Genomic DNA, 26,713 nt, shown 5'->3' with positions numbered 1-26,713 from the left:
CTACGTAAAATGTTTCGTCATGACGTAAGAGCCTGGCCCTCCCTCCTCCTGCAGACCTATCCCACGCACTGAGCCAATCATAGTGTTGAACTCTCAGCTTGACATCTTCTGCCTCCAATCGCAGGGCACCTCCTCCCTGCCAATGACCAGCGGCCGAGAGGAAGCCCCGGTGCTCCGCGGGAATATCAATAGGGGAGCCATGGGAGGAATGGAAGCCTCGGTTCTCGCGAGGATGCTCCCGGCGCTCCCTTCTTCCCGAGGCGGGTTGTCACGTGACGCAGCCTCGCCCAATCACCGCGCGGGCTGCGGGGGTCGCCGCGGTTCCCGCCAAATACGAGCTCGGCGGCCGCGGCAGCAGCGGCGCGGGCGGGAGGGCGAGCGGCAGTGGCCGCCTGAACAGAGCCCGCGCCTCCGCCGTCTGAGGGGAGCTCGAGCCGCCGCCGGGGCGATGCTGGAGGAGCTGGAGTGCGGGGCGCCTGGCGCCAGGGGAGCGGCCGCAGGTCGGTTCGGGCCCGCGCCGAGAGGAAGGGGGGGCGCGGCGCGCGGCCTGCGCAGGCCGAGGCGGCATTTGGGGGCGGACGGGCCTCTCGGCCCCCGGCCCGCTCCTCTTCGGCCGGCGTTCGATCGGTGCGGCCGTCACGGTCGGAGCCAGGGCCTTGCGACCCGAAGGGCGCCCTCCTTGACGTTATTGTTGCGGCTGCGACCATTTTTTTTCCGGCGCTTTTGCGTCAGTTCGTCCTTGCAGGGCTCTCCGCGGTGACGGGTCGGTATGGCCCGGAGGGGAGACTGAGGCCCAGGGAGGCGAAAGGGCTGGCTTTGCAGGTTGCTGAGTGCGTTTGTGTTCCCTGAGCAAGTTGGACCGTGCAGCGACCCTCTGGCCGGTTGGGGAAACTGAGGCCCGGGGGCACACGGGCTCGGGGACCACAACAGCTGCGTCTGCGGGTCAGGGCAAGCCCAGGTAAGAGGCCTGGATGGTGGGATCGTCAGGGAGCTGGGACTCCTGGGTTCTTGATCCTGCCCGCTATGCAAGGTGAAGACCTGCCTTCCCCTCCCCCACCCCACCTTGGGAGGGGGCTTTCTAGCACCTGGCAGGGCCTCGGAAACGTGGGATGGTGAACCAAAGAGGACCAGACTGCCTGTCTACCTTGCTTGACTTCCATTTTGTCCCTAGCACTGGCGCAATGCTTGGCACATAGTAAGTGCCCGACAAATAACCTGTTCATTGACTTAAGGGTTGACAGGGAGATCAACTAGTCTACTCCAGGGTTTCTCAACCTGGGTGGGCACTGTTGACATTTGGGGCTGTCCTGTGCATTGTAGGGTGTTGAGCAGCATCCCTGGCCTCCACCCATTAGATCCCAGTAGCATCCCCTTTTTTCTATGTGTGATGACCAAAAATGTATCCAAGCATTGCCCCCCAGGATGAGGGGGCAAAATCGCCCCCTCGTTGAGAAGCACTGTTCCAATTGTTTCCAAACTTTGAAATTTCACGGAGACATAAAACTCATATCAGTAAAGTTGGGACCGATTGTCCTGGGCAGTCCTTTGATCCAGTAAGAATGTTTAATTTAAAAATTTAAAAAACACTACCTTGCTGTGACCACCCTATCATAAAGGGAAGGGGTGTTTTAATGCTAAATAAAATTAGGCATGTAATCTCAGAATAAAGAGCATTGGTAACTTTAGACAGGAGTGTGTGTTGATTGTACGTGTACCTTTGAACAGTTCAGATCCCTGGGTGGGCTACTCTTTTATGCTTCTGGGCCTAAGTCACTTGTGTTTCACTCACATCAAAGCTGGTGACTCAGGGCCACACCAGTAAATACTTGTGGTTGTCCTAAAAATAAGTAGGTAAAGATTACGTATACTTCAGTCGAGGGGTGAAAATCATGTCTTTGGTAAACAAGGGCTTGAGAATGATACTGTCTTGAAATGGGTAGAAAGGAAATGTGAATCCTCAGGGTATTTGTATTCCAAGCTTGGAGGGTAGGGAGAGCAGTTTCATCTATGGACAGCAAGTTTTTTAGAAACCTTGATCTGCTTTTTTTTTTTTTTTTTTAAAGATTTTATTTATTTATTTGACAGAGAGAGACACAGCGAGAGAGGGAACACAAGCAGGGGGAGTGGGAGAGGGAGAAGCAGGCTTCCCGCCGAGCAGGGAGCCCGATGCGGGGCTCGATCCCAGGACCCTGGGATCATGACCTGAGCCGAAGGCAGACGCTTAACGACTGAGCCACCCAGGCGCCCCTTGATCTGCTTTTTAAAAATACTTACGTGTATGTGTCTTTTACAAAACATATGTAGATTGGCCCAAATAAGTAACCTAGATTTTTCTCAAGCCAAATCTCCTAGCAGGTGTCAGCTTCTAAACTTATTCTAACCAATTTAAGCATATTTTCCCAAAGACTTAGTTCTATTTACAGTCATTTCTGTATCAGCTTTGATATTATTAGATGCTTTTCTTGAGATTTTTTTCATGCAGGAGAACATTCTCCCTTATTTCTTTTTTTTTTTTTTAATTTTTTTTTTTTTTTTTTTTAAGATTTTTTATTTATTTGCGAGAGAGACAATTAGAGACAGAGAGCATGAGAGGGAGGAAGGTCAGAGGGAGAAGCAGACTCCCCGCTGAGCAGGGAGCCCGATGCGGGACTCGATCCAGGGACTCCAGGATCATGACCTGAGCCGAAGGCAGTTGCCCAACCAACTGAGCCACCCAGGCGCCCCATTCTCCCTTATTTCTTGACAGCACTTCAGCTCCAGCCTGGCAAGCTCAACATGCTTTAAATTGTTTTACCTGTATGGACTCTATTTAAACTTTTTTTTTTTTTTTAAGATTTATTTATTTGACAGAGAGAAAGACAGCCAGAGAGGGAACACAAGCAGGGGGAATGGGCAGAGGGAGAAGCAGGCTTCCCACAGAGCAGGGAGCCCGATGTGGGGCTCGATCCCAGGACCCTGGGATCATGACCTGAGCCAAAGGCAGATGCTTAATGACTGAGCCACCCAGGCGCCCCAGTATGGACTCTATTTAAAAAAAGAAAATAAGCCCTATTCTGACTTTGCAGATTTGGTGGTGGGGATGGGTTGATTGGAGGAGAACATTTTGGGGTCATTAATGGTGAAATTGGTAATGCAGTGTTTTCTGTCATCTCTGCACTCGTTTCCCTTTTCTCTCTCTCTCTCTTTTTTAAGATTTTATTTTTAAGTAATCTCTACACTCAGTGTGGGGCTCGAACTCATGACCCTGAGATTAAGAGTTGCACGTTCCACCAACTGAGCCAGCAAGGTGCCCCATCTTTCCCCTTTCCACTGTCCCTGTTACCAGCTCATTGGTGTCCCACTATGTGCCAGTTCTGAGCTAGGTGCAAAGGGTACAGTGTGGAACAAATCTCCCTGTTGTCACAGAGCTGGTATTGGGGGGGTGGGGGACATAATAATGTAAGATTCAGAGTGATAATTACCACACAGAGATGAGAAGGTATGACAGTGTTGAGAACAGAATTTCTCAACCTGTTAACATTTGGGGCAGATAATTCCGTCGTGGGTGCTGTCCTGTGTATTTTAGGATATTTAGTATCTCTGTCCTCTACCCACTAGACGCTCCCCACTCACAACAACCAAAAATGTCCCTAAACATTGCCAAAGGCCCCTTGGTGGGGGTGGCAAAATCGCCCCCACTGGACAACCACTTTGGACATATTAGGTGGCTGCATATGTATTTACTACTTCATTATTTCCAACTTTTAATAACTTATCCTTTGATACTTCATTCACAGCCATGGATTGCAAAGACAGACCAGCTTTTCCAGTCAAGAAGTTAATACAAGGTAACTGTCTGGGAAGGGTTAAATACTGTTCCTAATTTATATCCTTCAGTGTCTCCTCATTTGTATTTTTGATTTTCTTTGAGCAGGGGCCTTCTGCTGGGGTCCTCAGCAGAAGCCTCAAGGGCTAGGGGCAAGATAAACAATTGCACCTTCCAGTCAGAAGCTGGGGAATCCATGTGATTGTTACTGTTTTCTTAGGTTCCCAGAAGCAAATCCAGTGGTCACTGACTTTATGAGGGTTTCTCTACTTCAGCACTGTTGATGTTCTGTAATTTTTTGTCACAGTGTGGGGCTATCCTCTATAATGTAGGGCTTAGCAGTGTCCCTCGTCGCTCACCCAAGTCATGACAACCAATAATATCTCCAGACTTCACCAGAAATCCCTGGCAGGCACAACTGCCCCTGGTTGAACCACTGTTGTACAGGACAATAAATGTATCCAAATCCTTCTGTATGAAAAGAGTAGTATATTTGCCCTTAGGCCAGATTAACTAAGTGACTGTGTAAAAAACTATGGTTTCTGATTTTTAAAACTTGATATCTGGTTCTCCTGGAGCAGCTTTCCTCCTCCCATGATGACTGATAGCAAGTTTGGTGTTGAGGGGAGTCACGTTAAGGGCAACAGTCTTTGAAGTGAAACAATCGCGGACAGGGGCAAACTGTGGAACCCGAGGGCATGAGTGTTTTATAGGGAAATCCCCACCTCCTGGGCCCACCTCCAGCCCAGCAAGGTTGATACTTGTTGAGCATATGGAATATTAAATTATTGATGGGTTGTCGCTCTTCACACTTTCCCCATAAAGATGGCCTCCTCTCTCTGTTTCAGCTCGTCTGCCCTTCAAGCGCCTGAATCTTGTCCCAAAGGAGAAGAGTGAGGACGGGTCAGATGACATGAGGAGCTCTGAGGGCACTCCTGCACAAAGTCAAGTACCTGATCTGGAGACCTCTTTGGACACCTTGGAGAACAACTGTCATATGGGCTCTGACATAGACTGTAGTCCAAAACTTGTCAATGGGAAGGGTCCCTTAGATAACTTTTTAAGAAGCAGAGTCAAAACCAGTATTGACCAGACCACAGTCATCATTGACTTGACGGAGGACTCGAGTGACCAACTAGATGGCCTTGTGGCCCACAGTAAACTAGATGCTGCAGCCTCTCCCTCCGAGGAGGCTGTAAGTGGGGTCAGAGAAGAAGCTGGATGTGACAGGGCGACGCTGGAGGCCAGTCTGGAGGACGAGCTGACATATGCTGAGGAGACCCTTACAGACATTCCATGCAAAACAGAGGAGGGTGCTGGCTCCAGGGGCGCAGAGAGGAGTGGAGATGGGCAGAAAGCCTCGCCCCCAAGCAGCCCTGTGCCGACAGGTGGTCCGAGAACATGCTCCGAGAAGGACCAGGATGGTTGGAGTGAAGCCAGGGGCATCCTGTTCAAAGGGAAGGTGCCCGTAGTGGTTTTGCAGGATATCCTGGCTGCGAAACCTCCTCAAGCCAAGTCTCCTCCCACGACACCTGCAGACCAGGGCATGCCCTCTGAGAGCGAGATGCTGGAGTCTGGCCCTGAAGAAGACTCTGTTCTTAGCCATTCGTCCCAGGGTTCTTCCTCTCCTACCAGCTCACCTGAGGGGCAGTCTGCTTCCAAAACGCACAGCAGTCCCAGGCCTTCCCCCACCTCCACACCTACCCGTAGAGTAAGTATCTCTGCCGAACGCCAGTGCGGCAGTGCTGATGGTATTCAGCCTCTTGCTCTCCCCCTGGCGGTACCGTGTCACCCCAGTGGTTAGTGGCCAAGCAGGTGGGGCCACAGGCTGATTCAGAATTCTCTGGCTCTCAAAAGCCATTAGCAGCGTTCGGTTACATATCCATTGCGATGTACGGGTTCCAGTGTGTCGGATGTCTTCTGTGAACTGCCATCTTGGTAGCCATGGTTATTCACACCTAATGAGTGGTGCTAGTCACCGTAGCAATTTTAGTAAGGAACGCTTGTAAGCAGGCAACTGTGACCCCTCATGTCAGATGTTAGCTCTCTCCATTTCTCCGTGCTGTTCCAACACAGGCTCATAAGCGTGTTGATGGTAACGAGTCTTGGTGAAGAGACCCCAAGACAGCAGGAAGAATAAAATGGGGATTCTGTAGGGTCAGCTCTCGTCAACCTAGACACCCACCGAAAAACCTCACCCAGAGCAACAAGAACAAAAGGAAAACATGACACCATTTTTTTTTTTTTTAAAGATTTTATTTCTTTTTTGACAGGGAGAGACACAGCAAGAGAAGGAACCCAAGCAGGGGGAGTGGGAGAGGGAGAAGCAGGCTTCCCGCAGAGCAGGGAGCCCGATGTGGGGCTCAATCCCAGGACCCCGGGATCATGACTTGAGCCGAAGGCAGACGCTTAACGACTGAGCCACCCAGGCGCCCCACATGACACCATTTTTAAGGAGCACAGAAAGATGACTTGAAATGCCTGTTTCTGTTGCTGGTTTGTGATCAGCACGATGGCAGCTGTCTCTGCTCTCACCCACCTTTAGGGTCTTATGGGTAAAACTGATAAAATGAGTCAAGAATCCAGAATTATGTTTAACAGTGTTCTTTATTTTGGGTTTTTGGGGTTTTGTTTTTCAGTATTTTGGTTTTGTAGAATTTTTGTTTACATTACGTTTTGTTTTAAGTAGGCTCCACGCCCAGCATGGGGCTCAAACTCAGGACTGAGATCAAAAGTTATATGCTCCACCCACAGAGCCAGCCAGATGCCCTTAGGTTGTTTTGTTTTTTGGTTGCTTTTTAATGTAGGATCAGATCCTAGGTTGGATCATTCAGTCTCTACTGTACCTGCTTGATTTGACCTTGATCACTTTCTGAGATTTGATCTCTAAGAGACTCATTATTTTTCTAGATGATTCCTTGGCTTTTATCTCCTGAGGAGTTGAGAAGAAAAGAAAAAAAATGGCTTTCTCTTTAGGTTTTCAAAATGTCAAGAGTGGAGCAATCTTTTTTTTCTTGGAGACGGAGATACATTTTTAAACTTCCACGTGAGCCATTATTCAGACTCTCAGAATCAGAGTTGACGTCCCTTTTTGTTGTCAGCCATCTTGTTCGGTCCAGCCAATTGCTTGAAATCCTTCCAGACTGCTGCTTCTACTTTGCCGAGATCTTCTGTCATGTGACATGTTACAGCCAGTTAGCCTAGAAAACAGGACATGTACACGTTTCCATTCTTCTTAAGCACTTCATTTTTTAAGTTTGTTTGTTTTTTTAAGATTTTATTTATTTGACAGAGAGAGACACAGCAAGAGAGGGAACACAAGCAGGGGGAGTGGGAGAGGGAGAAGCAGGCTTCCCGCCGAGCAGGGAGCCTGATGCGGGGCTCAATCCCAGGACCCTGGAGCCGAGGGCAGATGCTTAACAACTGAGCCACCCAGGCGTCCCTTTAAGTTTGTTTTTATGCCTGTAGCTGAGCCTGAGATTCGGGAAGTGACATAGTTGGGCATTGTCATGAAACAATTTTATTTCTGTCTGCTGGCCCACATGGCACTCGGACAGCTGAGCAAGTGAACTGAGTGTGGTCGGTTAGGAGATCCTGCACCTGAGATGTTGGATCTTAACTCTGAACACAGGCTTGGAGGTCTGAAATGCTCCAGAAGGCAGTGTTCTCACATGGCTTTGCAAATAATTTACACTGTGAGTGGTGAAGGTTCAGACCGCCCCAGAGCCTGTGGCAGAAAATTGCCTCTGCCACCCACAGGTGGGCTGGTCCATCACAGGAATGGATGTAGAGCCTCCTGATGGTGGTCAACCCCAAAAGGATGAGAGCAAAGTGAAGTGATCATCGGGCACCTCTGGCTGCTGTGAGAGCAAGACTCCCCGGGGAGTGGCAGAAGACAGACCACTTGCAGCCACACCCACAGCCTCGTCCTTTATGTCCACCCCCCCCCCCACCCCCACCCCAGGAGCAGGAGTTTCTTGATTTGCTGGTTAGTTTTGTGTTTGGTGCTCAACCAACACCTTCCCTTGGCGGGGGCGGGGGGGCGGGGCGCTCAAGGTTTTCCTGACCCTTATTAGTTTGGGGAATACTTTTGTTTTTCCACTTTCCCTCTCCACCTCCTCCTTTCCTGATTGTAGGTAGAAACTCAGTGGAAGCTTACACATTGTTTCATATTACTATGTAATGTGTTTGATTTTATTTGGCTCCCATAGCCCTGGAGTTGGTACCATAAAATCTCTGCATTTGGATTCCCTAGACATGGTCCTCGAGTGAGTGAGTGAGTGAGTGAGTGAGTGAGTGAGTGTGTGTGTGTGTGTGTTTCCCTTCCAGGGAACTTGTTAAAATGCAGATCCTGCTGTATTTTCCCAGGGAGTCTGAGATAGTCGGCCCAAAGAGCTTCATTCTGTTGTTTCTTTTGTTTGTTTTGTTTTTTTAAAGTACTCCAGGGGTTCTAGAGAATCTCACTTTGAAAAACAGTTATTTAAGAATACCAATTTTAGATAATCCAGGGTCTTCTGACTAGCTAAACAGTTGCTCTTTAGCATCAGAGCATTTTACCATTTGGAATAGAAGATCGCTTACATTTAGCTGTGAAGTTCAGCCTGCTTTATTGGTGATTCAAGAATTATTTTTTTCTAAACGATGATGTTGGTACAGCTGTGTTACTGGAATCTCTGAATCTATACAAATGAACTCAGATCACTGGAACTTTCCCCGGTATAACTTAAATTATACAAGTATTAAATTCTTCGTGTTCAAAAAGACGTAATTGAAGCATGACAGTCCCTCCGGGCTGGGCTCTCCCAGGAGCTCGTCACCAGTGTGTGAGAGATCTCTTGGGAATACACAGTATCATTTTGTTTCCTTACATGAACCATGTGCTGTAAATATGTTTCTTTTTCATTCTGGGATGTCTTCGGTATTTTTGATATTTTCTGTACAGGGCTGGGAAGATCTCTCGTTAGCTGCCATATCTTACACCTGTGGTGTGGACACACTGCAATTCACGGAGTCATTCCCGTTGCTGGATGTTTCCGTTGTCTCTAATTCTCAGCCTTGACAAAACAACTGTAATGAGCTTCCTTCTGCGTGTTTCCTTGGGCTGCTGTTAAGTAGCACTTGGAGCTCACAGGAAGGCACAGGTGAATCTTGCCTGCTTGCCCTCCACCATGGCTGGAGCGGTTTGGGTTGCATGTCTTCCCCGCTGCTGTCTCTCCCCTGCCGGCAGGTTTTTAGCTGCTCCTGCCACCTCTCCTCACCTCGTTCGCCGCTGCTTATGAGCTAAGAAATTAAATCTCCCTGTATATATAAAATCAGAGCAAGTGGCTCTGAGAGGATCCTGCCAAATAAAGTGCAAGGATGTTCGTGCACATAGTTCAATCAGTCTTGACGACACGGGATAGTTGATGTGTGTGTTTCAGCTTCCTTCTGGGATCTTGGGTCTTGTTTTTGACAGCTGAGTTCCAGATAGGTAACGCGTGTGGTCTCCACTTGGAGAGAGTTCCATAAACACTTGGGCCAAATGTCAAGAAGATAACATATCAGGGGTGCGTGGGTGACTCAGTTGGGTAAGCGGCTGCCTTCGGCTCAGGTCATGATCCCAGGGTCCTGGGATCAAGCCCCGCGTCAGGCTCCCTGCTCAATAGGGAGCCTGCTTCTCCCTTTCTCTCTGCCTGCCTCTCTGCCTACTTGTGCTCTCTATCTCTCTGTCAAATAAATAAATAAAATCTTTAAAAAAAAAAAAAGAAGATAACCTATCAGACCAGTAAGGCTCACCTGAGCGCCTAGGGAAGCAGTAGACCCTTGTTCTGCGTGAAATTATAATTGCTGTGGTTGTTGATCCTTAGCCCGCTCCTGGGAGTCATGTCAACTGTAAGCCTGGACTCACAGCGGAGGGGGAGCTCTGTAAGAGGCACTGATTCCGCATCTGAAATTCACTAAGTGTGGGCAAGACTGTTTTTCCCTCAAGTGCTCTCCTCACGAGGGAATCTGGCCATCACATTTGGTACTGTAAATTTGAACGCAAAGGACAACAGAGATACAGCAACTTGCAGATTCTGCTGTTAAATCCTTTCTGGTGGGGGTGAAGTCCAGGGACTTGGCAGGCAGAGTGGCCTCTGGAGAGGCAGATGCTTTGTCTCAAGCCCTTGGTAAAACCACTTTGGTCACTGGCATTTGTGCTGGCGCGTGCTTAGTACAGACAGGCTTGAGCATCCCAGCACAATGTGGGTGGCGTTTGAGGTCCTGCCGGCAAGTGGCTTTCATGTGACTGCTCAGCCATTTCCTAAGGGAAGGCTCAATCCAAGAAACTCGGTGTGTCCCAGGTAAGAAGGATGTCTTCTTGAATTTATTAGTCTGTCATTCGTATTCTGCACGAGGTCTTGGGCTTTCTCAGAGAAATCACTGCGACCTAGTTTTGTCGATATGACAGAGCATGTCAAGAGAATAGGCCTTTGGTTTTTTGACTCTTCAGTCTCACATCTTGGTTGCCTCTGTAAGTCTCCAAGGAGTCCGGGGAGTTACTACTTTTCCTGTCTGCGCGCTCCCTCCCCACTGTTCTTCCATCGGATGGTTTGGTTTTCAGGATTCCCCGCTCTGGAGATAGCTTAGGCCAGTAGTCTGAACTTGTTCATACTCATACCTGAGGCCACGTCGCCCGCATAGGGAGTGAATCCAACGGTGCGTCTTGGTGAGTCCTTCCGGCCCGTGCTCACTTTGTAGCAGGGCGGTGGAGAATGTTGTGCTCTAGGATATAGGGGTCCTAGACCAGATCACCACCTCTGGCAAGCTGACCTTTTCCCCTGAACATTCACTCCACATCTCAGAAGGCAGAGAGTACGCATTGGTGGCTCATGGGAATCCAGCCCATAGACCTGTTTTATTTGATTCACGGTGTTAATTTTTAGACATTACCTACAAAATTTAAATAAAATCGCCAGTATCCGCTCCTCTTGGAAAAATTGGAAGGGGCTGCCCTGTTTCTTTTGTGCCTGGCCCCCTTCATTTTGGTTATCTGTCTCCCCAGTCTCCTCTTTTATCCCCAGATGCATGCATGTGCATGTTCACTGGAGTTCATGACCCCACCATGACATTTTGGTTTTTTGGTTCTGTTTGGAAAGGTTTTCACTGTGCTCTTTTTGTAAAGAAGTTCTTAATCGTGTGAGTCCCCTATCCACTCCCTTCCCTTTCTTTCCCAAAGAAGTGTGTGATATGTTATATGTGCTGTAGTGATTGAAACAACCCATGTTTAAAGAGAAATGTTTTTCATTTCAGATAACTAAGAAATTGGTCAAAGCTTCTGCAGAGAAGGACAAGCGCAGACTGCAAAGAGTAAGACATTTCCCCTGAAATAGAAAGTTAACCTGCTGTGCTTTTTGCATTAAATAGTAAGCAAGGCCCCCGTGCACCTCCTTTGCCCGTTGTCACCTTTCCCCACTTGTCCTGACCATGACCTTGGTTCTTGTCTCATTTCGCACAGCTGTGCCCTGGGACTTGTGGGTTGCATCATAATTTTTAGCTTTGCTAAATCATCTGAAGATTTTGCATGTAGCTTTTTCTAAGCTTCTACTATTATTATCATTGTTATTCATACTGTCTTGAGAGCTGCGCATCCCATTGTTGTAGTTGAAATTTGCTCCCAGGCCCCTTCCCATGTGCTGTGCTGGTTTGGTGGCCATGACTAGGTGGGTGGTTATTGTCTAGTGTTGCCTTCTGAGTCTTCACTTCTGTCATCTGGAGGTCACCACATGTCACACACTTCAAAGCAGAGGACTTTTTTCTCATTGTCGTAAAGAGCAGGGAAGCCCACTGGCCCCCCCCCACCAGCTTGTGGAAGGGTTGATGATGATAGTGGGTCTGTGCTCACCCAGTGCTTCCTGTGCCGCCCGCCTAATGGCTGCATTCAGTCTTTGTGGATCAGGTTTTAATGGCGGCGGTTTTAGAGTTTCTCTCATTCTTGGTTGGAATTTCAGAGGTGGACGCACGTGGGGTGGGGATGGACATGGGGCTCAAGTATGGCTGGTTTCCAGAAGCCTTCTGCCTTCTTATTTAGCAACGGGGACAGGTGACTCCTCACAGCCTTGCACGCTTTCTCCAGACCAGTAACCTTCTTCAGGTATCTGACTGACCAGTCAGAAGAAGGTGCAGAGGATACTTTGTAAGAACTGAGCAGTTCCGCCATCTCTAACAGGGAGCCTCCGTGGCTTTCCTTAAAGCAACCAGAGGTTTTTCAGGGCAGAGGGTAGGATATTCCCTAGAGATGAGGGCACAGTCCTATGCCCAGACCAAAAGCGGAGTTGCCAGGCTCCTGATGTTGGGAAACCCATTTCCGACAGATAGAGTCCTTGAAAATTCCCTGGTGCTATGGCAGAAGACGAGTGCCCACGTGTGGCAGGCGAGCCTGCTGAGTAGGAACTGAAGCTTATATAATAACACAGTGCCTCAGGCCATGTGCCAGTTGTTTGGAATGAGGAACTGATGTAAAGATAAAAACAAATTCATTTTTTGCTTTTATTGTTTATTCTCATTTTCCCCCCTGACTTAGCAGGTTCCCGGTCCCTGCCTCATCCTGATCTTCCATTTCAGAGTAAATAAAATAAACCCTATAATCTGAGCTGGTTTGGGGAAGGTGGGAAGAAAAATGCTTTTGTTTTAAAGATAGGGAAGCAAAACCTACAGGTGTTTTTGTGTCTTTATTTTATCATGGTTTTATGATTAGGTAGCTGGGAGGTTCTTAGGTCATTGTTTTTAATTAAGTAAAAAGATAAAACTCCGCCTCATGTTTAAAGATGGTATTTTGAGTGAATCTTATTTTGAATTGCCCAGGAGGTCCTGTGACAAATGGCTGGCGGCCATCACTTTTCTCCTAGAGGCCCGTGCAGCAGCATGGCCCGTGTGGGAGGGCGCGGGCCAGTGGGGTCCCTCCCGGGTGAGCCACCTCTCCGAGCCCTCCCCCCGCACGTGGGCCCTCCAGGGAGGCGTGGGGACGCAGCTGTGGGACCGTCTCTTGGTGCAGGATAAGGAGCGTTTGGGCAAGCAGCTCAAGTTACGGGCCGAGAAAGAGGAAAAGGAGAAGCTGAAGGAGGAGGCCAAGCGGGCCAAGGAAGAAGCCAAGAAGAAGAAGGAGGAAGAGAAGGAGCTGAAGGAGAAAGAGAGGCGCGAGAAAAGGGAGAAGGATGAAAAGGAGAAGGCAGAGAAGCAGCGGCTTAAGGAGGAGCGGCGCAAGGAGCGGCAGGAGGCGCTGGAGTGCGTGGGCCCTTGGAGGGCTGGGGTGGGGGTGGTGCAGGGGCCTGGGGGGGCAGGGGAGCGGGAGCACAACCCCCCCCCCCCACTGCACACGCATGCCTGCCTGGGACCCCTGAGCCGCACCTCACCAGCGCAGGCTGGGTCTGTATGCACCCACGCTGCTGGGCTGAAGCTGAATTTCCTGTCTCCCAGGGCGAAGCTGGAGGAGAAGAGGAAAAAGGAAGAGGAAAAACGGTTGCGGGAAGAAGAGAAGGTAGGTTATTCTCACAGAACCGCTGCGGAGTGTTCCCTTTGCCTGGGGAAGCCAGGTGGCCTGGGCAGGCTGCACCTATAGCTCGCTGGCATGCAGAGTGGCTGATGCTGGCCTGGGGGTTGGTGGGTTTGGAGAGCTGACATCAAAGGAATGCTTTCAGCTGAAAAACGCTAGGGCTCCCGTTCTTGGGGCTACGATCTCTCTTCATTTCTTCGTGCTCCTCTTCTCTTCCATTGCAGCGCATTAAAGCAGAGAAGGCTGAAATCACGAGGTTCTTTCAGAAGCCAAAGACCCCACAGGCCCCCAAGGTGAGCAGCTGGCTTCCTCTGGCTTGACTTTTTGTCTTTGTCATGTTCTTCCTTTTGAAAAGTAAAAGGGTATCTTCTGACCAGGTAGCTTCCCTTTCATCAAGAGGGGGTTTCTGCTTACAGAGGGAGCTTTGTTTCTGGTAGGGGCTGGAGACGCAATATTTTGTTATTCGCTATGTCCTTGAAAAGGCTAAAAGTGGCACATTTGCTAAAACCCCTGCCAAGTGTTCGGAGGTTGCTTCCTGAACAGTTTTGCGTTGGGAGCTGTGTGGGAAGGTGCCAGAGAAGACCTGGTCCTTACGTTCAGGGAGCTGAGGCTTGGGATAGGAGGCGAGATTAAGCATAAAACAATAGTTTAGAATTCAGCACAGAGTTCTGCTTCTCCAGCCTGGCATCTGTCGCCTTCTAGCAGCATCTGCTTCCAGAGACCCCAGACTTCCTTCTCCCTCCCTCCATGCTCCAGAGGTAACCCGTCTCCCCTGATGCAAGGGTGTCCATCTAGACCTTTCTGTGCATTCACATCCTTTGGTGTATTTGTGTGTTTATATAGGTAATAAATCATGAATGTGTTCTGTCCCTACTTTGTGTACATCGCTGTATCTTGGATCCTTGCCATGCTGGCACGTCTGGGTCGGCTTCGTCCTTTCTGTTGCCACTTCCCGCAGGGTGGGTGGTGTCACAGTCTATGTGGTCGTTGCCCCATCGATGCCCCATCAGTGGCACGTGACTGTCACTGACACTGTGCACGTGTGCCTTTCTTAGGACGGCTGCCTGGAAGCGGGCTTGATGCTCGGTCCCAGTATACGCACTCGGACAGAATTACTGATTGTATTAGTTCCTGCCCAGGTGCCCTCCCAGCAGGAATGTCCGGGCTGGGCCTTGTGGGGAAATTAGCTCTTCCCCGCCTGCACTGGCGTGGAATGGAACGTGTTTTCTTCTACCTTCACCAATCCAATGGGCAAAAAAATTGACATTCTTTTACTTCATGTTTTTCCTTGATTCCAGTTGGACATCTTTTTGTGTTTTGTTTGCCATTTTATATCTTCTGTGACTTGCCAATTCCTTTTTTTTTTTTTTAAGATTTTATTTATTTTTTGACAGAGAGCGAGAGAGGGAACACAAGCAGGGGGAGTGGGAGAGGGAGAAGCAGGCTTCCCGCGGAGCAGGGAGCGCAACGCGGGGCTCAATCCCAGGATCCTGGGATCATGACCTGAGCCGAAGGTGGACGCTTAACCAACTGAGCCACCCAGGTGCCCCAGCCAATTCCTATTTTTTACCCATTTTTCTACAGGATTGGCTTTTCCTCTGACCTCTAGGAGTTATTTATGCAGCCAGGATTTTTTTTTTTTTTTTTTTTTTACGATTTTATTTATTTGAGAGAGAGAGAATGAGAGACAGAGCATGAGAAGGAGGAGGGTCAGAGGGAGAAGCAGACTCCCCGCTGAGCAGGGAGCCTGATGCGGGACTCAATCCCAGGACCCTGGGATCATGACCTGAGCCAAAGGCAGATGCTTAACCGACTGAGCCACCCACAGCCAGGATTTTTGTTCTTGGTGACATACGCAACAAATATTCCCTCCGTCTGTTATTTGCTTTCTAACCTGTTTATTTATTTTTTTACTTTTTTTAAAGATTTTATTTATTTATTAGAGCGAGAGAGCACAAGCAGGGGAAGTGGCAAAGGGAGAGGGAGAAGAAAGCTCCCCACTGAGCAGGGAGTCCAAGCCTTCTAGCCTGTTTGTAGTGTCTTTTATCCTACAGAAATTTTGTGTTTTAATGTCGACATTTAAAATTTTTTATGCCAGTTAGCTTATGGTTGCAAAGCCTCGTGTACCCTGTGGCCATAGACAGATATATTCTCTTTCCTAGTTTTTTTGTTTTGTTTTTGCTGTTTGTGTTTTGTTTGTTTTTAAAGATTTTTTTTTTTAAGTAATCTTGACACCCAATGTGAGGTTCAGACTTACAGCCCCAAGATCAAGAGTCTCAGGCTCCACCGACTGAGCCAACCAGGCGCCTGTTTGTTCGTTGTTTATGTGTAGCTCCTTAGCTTGGCCGGAGTCCTTGGTCATGGGGGCTTGGTCCTAACTCTGTCCTGTATGGGTGCCCGATATGCCAGCACCCATTCATTAGTGAGGTGGGCAGGCGGCTGGTTCTTGGCTTTGGCTGTGTATCGGGAAGCACCAGGGAGCTTTACAAAATCATGGAGCCTGGCTCCTATCTCAGAGCGTCCCCCAGGCCTGGTGTGGGCCTCGGGGTTTTCAGCAGCTCCCAGATGGCCCGCTGTGCGGCCAGTACCCGCTCAGTGAGGTCGGAGGCTGGCTTATACTGAGCTTCGTAGACTAGACTCTCCTCCTGACTCCCCAACTCCTCATGTGCTGCCAGCTTTGGGATCCACTGACAGACATGGCAGATGCTGAAGGAACTCTGAGGGGGGAGAGTAAATCCACCAGAATTTGTGGGGAATGATTCTTAGGGAACAGACACCAATGTGTCAGGTTCATGTCCGCCTTCGGTGTTGAGATGGGCTCTGGGTCGTGAGTCATCTTGTCACGGTGCGGCTCTGGGTGAGCGGTCACTCCCCGGGGGCTTGGTTTCCTCACCTGGGATCTCAGGTCCTATTGCGCCCCACCCCCTTCTTTTTAAAGAGCCGTGTTTATTGAGGTATAATTCACAGTAAAATTCGCTCATTTGGTGAGTCTGACAATGTGTCGGGCTCCACAGCACCCCCATACTCAAGAGTCTTGCTGTCACCCCAGTTTGCTCCCTGTACTCAGCGCCCTCCTCCCCTTTCGGGCCCCCCAGCCCCTGGCAACTGCTGACGTGACTCCTGGCCCTGTAGTTTCGCCTTTTACAGAAACTCATGTAAATGACATCACCCAGCGTGTAGCTTTTTGTGTGTCTCCTGGACTTACCAACTTGGATGAATGCGAAAAGGAACATGCTCGTGCCGCATGTCCAGGGGCTCACCCTGGAGGCTGCTGAGCAGCAGGCGTCCCGCCTCACAGGCGTACATCACATCCTCTTCTCCATTTCAGACCCTGGCCGGCTCTTGTGGGAAGTTCGCCCCTTTTGAAATTAAAGAGCACATGGTTCTCGCCCCTCGGTTTCGGACTGCCTTCGACCAAGACCTCTGTGATCAGTTGGACCAGCTCCTCCAGCAACAGAATGGCGAGTTCTCCTTCCTGAAAGATCTGAAAGGCCGGCAGCCCCTCAGGTCTGGACCCACCATGGTTTCAAACCGAAACACGAATATTTATAACAGGTTAGTGGCCAGGGAGACCGTCTTTTGCCTGTTGGTGACGTCAGAGCACAGTTGGAAAGTCCTGGGGGGCTCAGGGCAGAGCTCTGGGTTCTGGTCAGCTGCTGGCTCATCGTGGCCTTGGGCCAGCTGTCTCCCTCCTGGGCCAAAAGCCTAAATTTCATTGCTGAAGTCTCATGTGCAGCGGCGTTGTTGAAAGCCGCTGCCGCAGGAGGGCAGACTGCCTGGCCTGGCTTCCCGGTCTTTTGGGGGAGGGATCCTATTTTCGTGCTGGCCTCCCTGGGAGGACATTTTGCTGTTCTTGTTGATCTCCTTGTTCTATAAATGCTGTGGGGCAGCAGCTTGGCAATCTTGTTTCTCCTTCCTCCTTGCTCTGTGTCCCTGGAATGAACGTCCCTTAGCTTTCTTGGGAGCAGGTGGTTACCTGCTGTTGGTGGCCTGCTTCCTTGAGAAGCCTGGGTGTCGAGCGGGCATGTTGCGGAGGAGGCGCATTACTGGGTTTCTTCCTCAGCGATGTGCTGATCGTGGAGAGCGGCAAGGTGGATGGCGTTCCTGAGAGGAAGAAGTTTGGCAGAATGAAACTCCTACAGTTTTCTGAGAATCACCGGCCGGCATACTGGGGGACATGGAATAAGAAGACGACTGTCATCCATCCAAGGGACCCCTGGGCCCAAGACAGGGTGAGCACGTGGCAGAGGTGCTGCTCGTCCAGGCACGTCTGTCTGTCTGCATCTCCTCGTTTTGCCTTTTTTATGCTGGTCTCCTGGATTCTAGCGTTTCTGCTTTGCCAGCCCTGAAAGACAACCATGACGCACTGCGTCTTTGTTTCCTCAGAAGCTCCTGGACTATGAGGTGGACAGTGACGAGGAGTGGGAAGAGGAGGAGCCGGGAGAGTCCCTCTCCCATAGTGAGGGGGTGAGCCACGCACCTGCACCTCGTTCGGGTCTCGCCCAGAAGGCTGAGTTCACTCACGGCCAGCCTGTGTTTGACGGCAGTGTTGTCTGAAAATTTCAGCCGGCGTTTAACACCCAGATTTCCAGGGGCACCTGGGAGGCCTAGTCGGTTGAGTGTCCAACTCTTGGTTTCGGCTCGGGTAGTGATCTCAAGCTCGTGAGATGGAGCCCCATGTCAAGCTCTGTGCTGAGCAGGGAGTCTGCTTGAGATTCTCTCTCCCTCTGCCCCCCTCCCTCCCTCCATGCTCTCTCTCTCAAATAAATAAATAAATCCTTATTTTTAAAAGAATAGTTAAAAAAAACAACAACCAGATTTCCAACTTCTCTTGGAAAACCTTACTTGGTGACGCTAGCCCACTTGGCAGTGGGACTGAGCAGTGTCCACCCCGTTAGGTGGGGCACGCTTACCCCTGGTCTGCCCTGGTCCCCACCCCCTCTTCTGTCTTACATCTGGGTGACTTCACTCGCTTGTGTTCTGCCTGCGCCCCCTCCCCCATCAAATAATGGGATTCGTTCATGAATTCTTATGGACCCTGTGTCCATAAGAATGATGCTCAAGGCAGTAGATGGTTTTTCCTTCCTTAGATGTTTGCAGGTTAACATTTTAAATGAGGTATATATTCAGTTGCCACATATTATGAACATTTTTTTTTTTTTTTTTGAGGATGATGATGACGAAGTGGGAGAAGATGAAGATGAGGATGATGGTTTTTTCGTGCCCCATGGGTACCTGTCTGAGGACGAGGGAGTAACCGAGGTGAGGGAGCAGGGTGGTGACTGTCCCAGAGAGAGCTCGCTGGGCCAAGCTTGGCTGCTAGCCTGGGGGCCGTTACGACTGTGCGACAGCCCTAGCTCATCCACCTGGTTCCACGTGCATTTTGTGACCCCAACATGTAGTTATTTGTGGGGTTGCGGGGACCTGAGCTTGGGTTTTGCCTGGGGAGGGTAGTGGGATCTGCAGAGGTAGGAGAGAATCCCAGGTGGGGAGGCGGCATGAGGAGAAACCTGAGTCGGAGAGGCTGGGGGGTTTGTGCTAAAGCACTTTCGTTCTTTTTACATTTTCTTAGCTGAGGTATAATGAACTTAGAAGAAAACATGCAGATCTTAGTTATTGAGCGCAGTGAGCTTTAATGATTGACATTTGTAAATCCATCACCTGAAATAAAATCTAGAACTTTCTGTCTCTCCATACGGTTCCCCCGTGCCCCTTCAAGTTAACCCCCAACCCCTGCCACCAACTTGCTAGACTCTGCCAGATGGCTGCTTTTAGGGCTCCGACAGCCTGTCAGGTTGTAGTGTTGGGGCAGTGGAGAGATGGAGAAGTAGGACGTTGCCCGGGGCAGTGGTTTTGTCTCTCCAGATCAGACCGGAGGGGCAGGTGTTCCTCAGGTATTTCCAACCAGCGAGGCAGCCATGTCTCTGGAGCCCATGAGCCTCCCCGTCCCTGAGAGCGGTGTTGGGCCTGGTGTGGGAGGAGCCTGGCCCGGAGGGTAAACTGGGCGTGGGATTTGGGGTTGGGAATTGGACGGCCCTGGAATCACACCCTCCCCAGAAAATCTGGAGTGGCCTTGAGCGGCTTACCGGTGAGGCTCGGAGAATACCTGAGACTCTGCCAGTCACGGCCAGAGAGGATGGGTGCATCCCAAAACAGCAAAGGGCACAAGTGTTAGTCACCATTAAGTCTAGGGAAGCACTCTGCTATTTCCCAGCCGGTGATGTTAGGAAGAGGGGTGCAGGACGCCATGGGGGCCAGGAGAGGCAGACGCAGCGGCCCTGGGGGCGGCATGAGAAGGCTCAGGGGCCTGGGAACCCTGAGTGAGCATTGCTCTCCACCCTGCAAGGAGTGTGCCGACCCAGAGAACCACAAGGTTCGCCAGAAACTGAAGGCCAAAGAGTGGGACGAGTTTTTGGCGAAGGGGAAGAGGTTCCGCGTGCTCCAGCCCGTGAAGATTGGCTGCATCTGGGCAGCCGATAAGGATGGCGGTGCCGACCTGAAGGTGCTGCAGCAGTTCACGGCGTGCCTTCTGGAGACAGTCCCCTCCGAGGAGGAGCAGACGCCCAAGGCCTCCAGACGAGAGAAGAGAGACCAGCAGAGTGAGTGCCGGTGCCTGGCGGGAACGGGAGGGGATCCCAGCTGTCCTGGGCCCAGGGAGACTTTATTAGGTGGCTGGACTAAGATGTAGAAGTCCTTCCAACAAATCACAAAAGCCAGTGCTTGCTGAGCACATCTCTTCCTTCCTTAAGACGACAGCAGTCCGGGGCGCTCCTTTAATTAGCCCGCTTCCCCAGCGTGCCTGGCTCAAGGTCGCACACGTCCCTGAGGACTCTGCCTCCTCGCTCTTCAGAGCCAGGGGAGGCCCAGTGTCTCAGGAGAGCGTGGTGACCATAACTAAGGAGAGGGAGGCGTGCTAGGTTATCCAGAGAAATCCTGCCTCGGGAGACGGGCTTCCCAGCCTCCTGCAGCTCACGAGTGTGTCTGAAACCTACCCTTGAAAAGCCACCCCGAAGCTGACCGCGTCTCTGACCTTGGTGACAGACCGGGGAGCCCTGTGCAATGTGTGTTCTCTCTCCCCGTGTCTCCCCGCCCCGCCCCCGCCAGTCTTGGGGCAGTTGCTCCCACTGCTGCACGGGAATGTGAACGGAAGCAAAGCGATCATCCGGGAGTTCCAGGAGTGCTGCCGCCGGGGGCTGCTCAGCAAGGACACGGGCAGTCCTGACAGCAGCTCTGCCAGCCCGCCCAGCCCCGGCTCCTCCCGCCCGCAGACCCCCACCGCCAGCGAGGACGCCGCCGTGCCCTCCAAGGCCAGGCTCAAGCGGATAATTTCCGAGAACTCGGTGTACGAGAAGAGGCCTGATTTCAGGATGTGCTGGTACGTCCACCCGCAGGTGCTGAAGACCTTTGACCAGGAGCACCTGCCCGTCCCGTGCCAGTGGAGTTACGTCACCATGGTGCCCGCGGCCACCAGGGAGGACAGTGGCAGCGTCCCCGCCACGGGGCCCGGCCAGGGGACGCCCATCTCGCTGAAGCGGAAGTCAGCCGGCAGCATGTGCATCACCCAGTTCATGAAGAAGCGCAGGCACGACGGGCAGGTGAGGGGCGGGATGGGGCGGGGCGGGCAGACCCCCCACGGGGGCTTTCTCACTTTCAGTAAGGTTTGTGTTTTAGAGCAGGTTTATTAGAGTCACAGCAAAACTGAGCAGAAAGTATAGCGATTTCGCACGTTCGCCCGGTCCCCACAGCCACAGCCTCCCCTCCATCAGCATGGCCCCGGGGCTGTGCGTTTGTCCCAATCCACGAACCCACGGGGACCTGTCATTCTCACCCCGAGTCCCCAGGGGACGGTAGGGGTCACCCTTGGTGCTGTACCTGCTGTGGATTCGGACGAATGTGTGATGACGTGTATGCACCGCTGTGGTCTCCTGCAGAGTAGCTTCACCGACCGAAACATGCCCTGTGCTGCTCCTCCTCCTCCCCCCTCCCTCCCGACTCCTGGGAACCACCCAGCTATTTATCGTCTCCACCGCCCTGTCTTTCCCAGACTTGGAAGCACACAGTGTGAGGCCTTCTCAGACCGGCTTCGCTCACTTAGGGATGTGCCTCTGAGGTTCCTCCCTGCCGTTGCCTGGCTCGATGGCTCATTTCTTTTCCTTTTTTTTTTTTAATTTAAGATTTTGTTTTTTTATCTGAAAGAGAGAGAGAGAGCACGGGGAGAGGCAGAGGGAGAGGGAGAAGCAGGCTTCCCGCCGAGCAGGGAGCCTGACGTGGGGCCCCATGCCAGGACCCCGGGATCATGACCTGAACTGAAGGCAGACGCTTAACTGACTGAGCCACCCGGGCGCCCCGATGGCTCATTTCTTTTTAGCCCCCAGCAGTGTTCTGTGCAGTGACTTTTTAGTTTTTCTTATCTATTTTTGCTCTTACATTCACTTACTATAGTTACAAAGCACTGACTGCCTCAGGGGCTCTGCTCAACCTTGTCCACACAGTGACCAGCAGAACCATCTAATAGGCGCGCGGACGAATCTGTCGCACGAACAGCTGCCTGATCACAGACAGGCAGTGCTTGGAGGAGCGGAGCGTGGGGGCCTGGGGGCACGGGGCGCCCCATCTCCTGTGCCGGCTGCGTGCTCAGGGGCAGGGACCCGGGCACAGCCTTCGCTGATGTTGGATGTGTATTTTTTTTCCTTACTGGAATAGGGATGTGATGAGTTTCTTTCCTTTCATGCATCTACTCTTAACCGGAAACCTATTTTGCAGAGTGAGCACTGGGTTCTCGTCTCAGGCAGGCATCTTACAGGGTTACGGATTTTACGAGGAGGATGTGATGAAGGTGTCTTTCGAGCCGTGTCTCCGGCTCACGTCCAGTGCCCTCCGAGGGGGGGCCATGTGACTTGGGGAGCTGCGTGCCGCAACCTGGGCGGTGACGCCCCGCATTCCCAGCTCCTGCCCACAGCTTCTCTTCCTTTCAGCTTAGAAAGTAAAGTGGCTGTCAGAACAGGAAGGCGGGAGAAATGGCTCCTGGAATGACGCCTGGCCTTCTCCCTGCTGCTGTTGCAGACAGATGAGGCCTCGATCTGACCCTGAGCGCATGACCTGAGTGGAAACTGGGAGTCGGGCACTTCACCCCGAGCCAGCCCGGCGCCCCTGAAGTCTGCACTGTGAAAGCTCCTTAGAGGGGCGCCTGGGTGGCTCAGTCAGTGAAGCGTCTGACTCGTGATTTCTGCTCAGGTCGGGATCTCAGGGTCGTGATGCTGAGCCTGCGTCAGGCTCTGCGGTCGGCGGGGAGTCTGCTGGAGATTCTCCTCTCCCTCTTCCTCTGTCCCTCTGCCTGCTTGCTTGTACGCATGTGTGCTCCTTCGCTCGCCCCAGGACCGCAGGGTGGGTCAGCACAGTGTGCGCCTCGTGGGGAGGGAAGCCCTGAGCGCCTGGCTTCTGGGGGTATTCTGGGAGCGGTTCCATGGGCAGTTAGCCTCACCCCTGCTCTCCAGAGTGGGACACAGAACTCGGCGGTCCTAGTGTCGGGCCGCCGGTCACGGGGCCCCAGCGTCACAGCTTCAGCTCATGGGGGTTTGTCCTGAGCTCCGGTAACGACAGGCTCCCCCGTGTCCCACTCTCTCCTTCCTTAGCATGTGGCCTTTGTCTTCATGGTCACGGGATGGCTGTCTCACCTCCAGCCAGCAGGACCAAGGCAGCAGAGACTTTCCGTTTAGCTGGAAAGGGAAACCCTCCCCAGCGGACTTCACCGGAGTCCTCCCGGCCAGAATTCGGTGGCACAGCCACCCCCGCCGCAGGGGAGGCTGGGTAAATGAGACTGGCCAGCAGCGCTCAACAGCACTCTGGTTCTGCTGGGGCGGGGCGGGGGAATGGCTCGGGGGCGTGCGTTAGCCAGGGCGCCCCCCGCTGCACAGCACCCACGTAAACACGCAAGACAGGTCAACTTCTAGAAGGAGTGTTTCCACTTTGTTTTGGTAAAGCCGCTAACAGACACTCCTCTACCCTTGGGGATAGTCGTTGCCAAACTCTGAACATGTGCAGATGTTTTAGATTGGGTTGAGCTTTTTTAATTTGTGGGAATTTAATTTTTTTTCAAATTTTTACTTGAATTCTAGTTAATTTTTTTTTAGTCTTGCGGGAATTTAAAGATGTTTTTGAGTTGGCGGTCGTCCTACTACGCCATGTGTTCACAAGGGGTCATGATCAGTCAGGTGAACGGGGCTGAGGTGAGGCGCCAGGTCTGTGGTCTTGGGTGGCCCCCAGGGTGACTCAAGCTTTGGGCCGCAGTTTTTTTCTGAAATGGGGAGAGACCCTATTTTCCCTTTCCAGTCAAAAATCATCTGATCAAAATGACCCCGAACAGGTGCTCCCCAGAGTCAATTCTTCGTTGTGGCTAAATGCCTTTCCAAGCATGGGGGGTGTGGCGGGCCCTGGGCCCCCTGCCGGCAGCACTGGCAACCTGAGCACCTGTCCTGGGCCTGGAGGGCTGTGGATGGGGACCCCCCTGCAAACTGGCGGACGCGCGGGGAGCCTTGTTCGTCGGCGCTTGCGCGTCCTGTCTGCAGGGCCCATGAGCGGGAAGGGCTGTATGCGGCCGCTTCGTTCCTTCTGCTTGACAGACCCAGCCGCGCGCCTCCCGACCAGCATGGGTGAGAGCCGGGCTGTGCTCTCCTTAGCCAGTGAATTCTTTGGAGACAGGTGGTTGGAGGCGGCAGCGCTGCTTGCTCTGGGGGCCACCGTCGTGTCTGTGGGGCTGTCCGGCCGGGCCGGCAGGCTGCTCACCCCACGGTCCTGTGCCGTCACCCCTTCTCCAGGCAAATGCGGATTCCTGTAGCAGAGGAATTCCGGGAGTGTCTTGAGAAGCAGTCCCCCTTTTGAAACAAGCCCGTCTCCGCCTCTGCTGGTCCTTTGCTCATCTCCAGAGAGCAGGGCGCTTGTATGGATGGTTGGTGTTTAAAAGTGGCCTTCTTTTCCACACCATCCTTCTGTCCCCTCCGATGAAAGCCAATGAGCGGCTCCGGCAAGTCGGTGGAGGTTGTGCCCACAGCGGCTCGGACGGTGTCGTCACTGGCGACAGTGGTCCGAGCATGAGTGACGAGAGAGAGTTGTCAGGGGCCGGGCAGAGGGACAGCCCCTGGGCAGAGGAGGAGACGCTGGCTGGCTGAGAAAGTGGGTCTTTATCCCTGTCTCTTTCAGACCAAACCAGAAACCCAGATTGCGGATTCAGAAACGGCAAATTATTTTTGTAATGTAAATAATGCCGGTGGTCATTTTGGGAGATCTGAATGAGGTCCTTTGAGAGAACCTTCTCTCCCCCCACAAGGCTCCTTTGCTCACAGGCTCTCACTTGTGGCCAGACCGGGTGGAGGTTCGGGGGGCACAGCGGCCCATCTGCTGCTGCTGATGGCCCGTGCACCCTTGTCTGCCCAGGTTGGAGCCGGGGACCTGGATGGCTTCCAGGCAGACACGGAGGAGGAGGAAGAGGAGGACGGCGACTGTGTGATCCTGGACATCTCGGATGTCGGGGGTGAGAACCTGGCAGGAAAGGAAGAACGCACGCGCTCTCGCTCCCACGCGCCTCTTGTTTGTAAAGAGTGGGGCTGAGTTAAGAGACCCCAAGAGGCGCTGGGCGGGCTGGGTGGGTGTGGATGGTGGGTTCTGGTCCAGGGTCTGCAGGATCTGACTTATCTGAAAGCTGCCATGTGCACAGCAGGACTGGACTCAGTAGCCATGGCAGAAATAGGTACAGTAATGGGCCAGCAGTTGGGATGCTGACCACGTCGGGGCGCTGTTCCAGAAGCTTCCTCCCTGGGCTGAGTCCCAGGAGGGGAGTGGTGGAGTCTTAGGGTAGTCTTGGCTCCCCTGTAGAAGGGGCTCAGTCGGGGAGACCTGGAGGGGGCGGGGAGCCGAGTGGGCAGTGGGCAAGGCCAACGTTTGACTCTTACCAAGTGAGCTGAGGAGGGGACAGGCTCTGAGGGCTGCGAGTGAGTGTAGCTGTCTGAAGGGGGGCAGGGGGGCATGGGGGGGCAGTGACTCGGGCCCCTACCCGGTCTGGGGGTGCAGCCAGCTAAAGCCGCCTCCCTCTCTTGCCTTGCAGAGGCCCCAGCCCCGTGTGGAACCACTTCTGGAGCCGGGGGGTCCGTGGGCATGGACACCAGTGAGAGCCCCGTGCCCGCCCGCTCGCTCGGCCCCTGCTGAGTGCCCCGCCGGCCCGGTGTGTGTAGGTAGAATGGTTAGGGCATTCACAAACGCCTCTTGGATACTTGAAAGTCCTGCGAGTCCTGTGTAAAGAGCACTTTGTCCTGCTTCGCAGGCCTCCCCGGAGGTCTGGAAAGTTTTATAGAGGATGCTTGATTTGTTCCTTTTGATATTTGTAAAAATTTTCCCCCCAAAAGCTGCATATTAATCTGCCCTTTAATAAAGCATTATTGCAATGTGAGGACCTGTACAGGGACAGGCTGGTCGCGCCTGTGGGCCCCCAAGCAGGCGCTGTGATGAAATGCTTGTAAATGAGTTGGACCTGAAGTGGGTGTGTATAAACTTATTGTTCAGCCCTGACCCGGTGCATCTGTTGTCTTTTCGAACATCGTTTCTTGTGAGTGGGTACGTTCCATCCCCTGGGCTGGCCCCCCGCTCTGGGCTGGCGGGTGCGCACTCCCCTACCTCGTTTGTATGAACAGTCACACCTTGCAGAAGCACTGTCCCCACCTCTACGGTTTCTATGCTGACCTAGTACAAGGTGACAGCTTCCGGAAGGTGCTTCTGCCGGTCTGGCCCTCCTGCCCATCTGTTAGGCCACCGGGACTGGAACTGTGGCTTCCAGATGGATGCCGGGGTCGGGTCACACCTGGGGAAAGATGCGCAGACGGCTGCGGGCCCCTGTGCGCTGGAGCAGCCGTGCTGGGGCTGTGAGCGGCCCCACAGAGGGATCAGAGCACATCAGAGGCCTGGGGGCACTGAGATTTTGGCAGAGCTCATGGACTCCATTTAACCTGGACGCCTGGTCCCTCTGTCGAGTTCTTACTGTTCCTGCGCCCCCCCCCCCCCCCCCCCGCCCCGGAGTGTTCAGCATCCACTGGATTTGGCCAAGACAGGGTGACCCCACCCCACCCTCAGGGCACTCGAAGGCCAGGACTCCCCGCAGGAGGCGGGGTGCAGCTGCATCCGAATACAGGTGTGTGTGCTGCATCTGCGGACGGGGCTACCTCCGCCGGCCGGGTCCCCCGCAACCCGTTTTAGTTGGCCACCTGACCACGTGCAGTCAACGCCAAGTCACAGTTGGGCGGGGTGGGGACCGAGACGGGGCAGCAGAGGACAGGCCCCGGTCTTGCCCTGTGTGGGAACAGAGCAGCTGGCGGCCCAGGTGGGAAGAAAAAGCGTGTGTGGGGCTACTTGCT

At 52.6% G+C, this 26,713-nt stretch overlaps 1 protein-coding gene across 4 annotated transcripts; it reads left to right on the top strand.

The window, feature by feature from the left end:
- Positions 1 to 252: 252 nt before the first annotated feature.
- Positions 253 to 25,874, top strand: CHAF1A (chromatin assembly factor 1 subunit A). Of its 4 annotated transcripts, none has more exons than XR_013442098.1 (15): positions 253 to 500; positions 3,777 to 3,827; positions 4,654 to 5,516; positions 11,078 to 11,134; positions 12,819 to 13,048; positions 13,241 to 13,301; positions 13,541 to 13,609; positions 16,645 to 16,871; positions 17,380 to 17,548; positions 17,703 to 17,783; positions 18,486 to 18,578; positions 19,663 to 19,915; positions 20,421 to 20,911; positions 22,949 to 23,123; positions 24,747 to 24,793. XR_013442098.1 is itself a non-coding variant. In XM_036115992.2 (15 exons), the coding sequence occupies exons 1-15, from the start codon at positions 449 to 451 to the stop codon at positions 25,512 to 25,514; spliced, it is 2,895 nt and encodes a 964-aa protein (XP_035971885.1). In that variant the 5' UTR covers positions 261 to 448; the 3' UTR covers positions 25,515 to 25,874. The 4 variants fall into 4 exon arrangements, 3 of the variants coding, with proteins under 3 accessions (XP_035971885.1, XP_035971888.1, XP_077913450.1); XM_036115992.2 differs by lacking the exon at positions 22,949 to 23,123 and adding an exon at positions 25,414 to 25,874 and having other exon boundaries at positions 261 to 500; positions 24,747 to 24,843; XM_036115995.2 differs by lacking the exons at positions 253 to 500; positions 22,949 to 23,123 and adding exons at positions 565 to 958; positions 25,414 to 25,874 and having other exon boundaries at positions 24,747 to 24,843.
- The last annotated feature ends 839 nt before the right edge of the window (positions 25,875 to 26,713 follow it).

The sequence above is a fragment of the Halichoerus grypus genome, chromosome 1 (assembly GCF_964656455.1).
Source record: "Halichoerus grypus chromosome 1, mHalGry1.hap1.1, whole genome shotgun sequence".
Classification (NCBI taxonomy): Eukaryota; Metazoa; Chordata; class Mammalia; order Carnivora; family Phocidae; genus Halichoerus; species Halichoerus grypus.
Note: the sequence above shows the minus strand (reverse complement) of the source record. Positions and strands in the feature narration are given on the sequence as shown.